At 56.9% G+C, this 1,001-nt stretch overlaps 1 protein-coding gene across 1 annotated transcript; it reads right to left on the reverse strand.

The window, feature by feature from the left end:
* Positions 1-337: 337 nt before the first annotated feature.
* LOC122332476 (phosphatase and actin regulator 1-like) lies at positions 338-926 on the reverse strand. Its single transcript, XM_043229789.1, has 2 exons — positions 701-926; positions 338-627 (listed from the first exon to the last, which is right to left on the reverse strand). Exons 1-2 carry the CDS (start codon positions 783-785, stop codon positions 371-373), a joined length of 342 nt encoding a protein of 113 aa, XP_043085724.1. The 5' UTR covers positions 786-926; the 3' UTR covers positions 338-370.
* Between the last annotated feature and the right edge of the window lie 75 nt (positions 927-1,001).

Consider the following 1,001-nt stretch of genomic DNA (forward strand, 5'->3'; position numbering starts at 1 on the left):
ATGTGTGTGTGTGTGTGTGTGCGTGCGTGCATGTGTGTGTGTGCGTGTAAGTGTGAGTGTGTGTGTGCGTAAGTGTGTGTGTGTGCGTGTGTAAGTGTGAGTGTGTGTGTGCGTAAGTGTGTGTGTGTGCGTGTGTGTGCGTGTGTGTGTGTGAGCGTGTGCGCGTGTGCGTGCATGTGTGTGTGTGCATGTGTGTGTGCGTGCATATATGTGTGTGTGTGTGTGTGTGTGCGCGTGCATGTGTGTGTGCGTGTAAGTGTGTGTGTGTGTGAGTGTGTGCGTGCATGTGTGTGTGTGAGCGTGTGCGTGCATGTATGTGTGTGCATGTGTGTGAGTCTGCGCGCATGTGTGCATGTGTGTGTGCGCATCCTCACCTCTCGAATCTCTGCATGGTGAGCGCGAGTGTTTTGTTGAGCTCCTCGATGATGCGGCTGGGCGGGTGCAGCGACAGCGGCAGCGTGGCGTACTGCTGCGGGTGCGTGTGTGTGAGCGTGTGTGTGTGTGTGAGCGTGTGTGTGTGTGTGTGCGAGCCCTGGGACGGCAGGCATTTGAGGGGAAACGAGGGCGCCGGCTCGCAGATCATCACTTTCTTTGGAGGCAGAGGCGGAGAGAGTCTGGCCAGCGTCTCTGGAGGGAGGAACACACAGAGTTTGGCTCCCTGAGCCGGGGATTGTGGGATACGAGGAGCGGCGGGCCTCACCTGTCAGGTGGTTGGGGATACGGCTGTATGGCTTCGGCGGTAAGGCAGGAGGCTGCTTCAGCGACGACGGCCTCACGTGAGCCATGTCGGCGCTGTCGCTAGGCAACGGCGCGGGCTTCACAGAGGGCGGGGCTTGAGATGGCTTTGGGACGAGATCCGAGAGACACGCCACAGTTTCTCCAGACGACTGGACCTCTGAGAACGACACTGGACCACAGAGAGACCAGCTTTCATCAAAGCTGTCCGAAAACCAAACTGCGTTTTTTTTTGATTCACTTCAAATGCTGACTACTAATAATAT

This window comes from Puntigrus tetrazona, unplaced genomic scaffold (genome assembly GCF_018831695.1).
Source record: "Puntigrus tetrazona isolate hp1 unplaced genomic scaffold, ASM1883169v1 S000000087, whole genome shotgun sequence".
Classification (NCBI taxonomy): domain Eukaryota; kingdom Metazoa; phylum Chordata; class Actinopteri; order Cypriniformes; family Cyprinidae; genus Puntigrus; species Puntigrus tetrazona.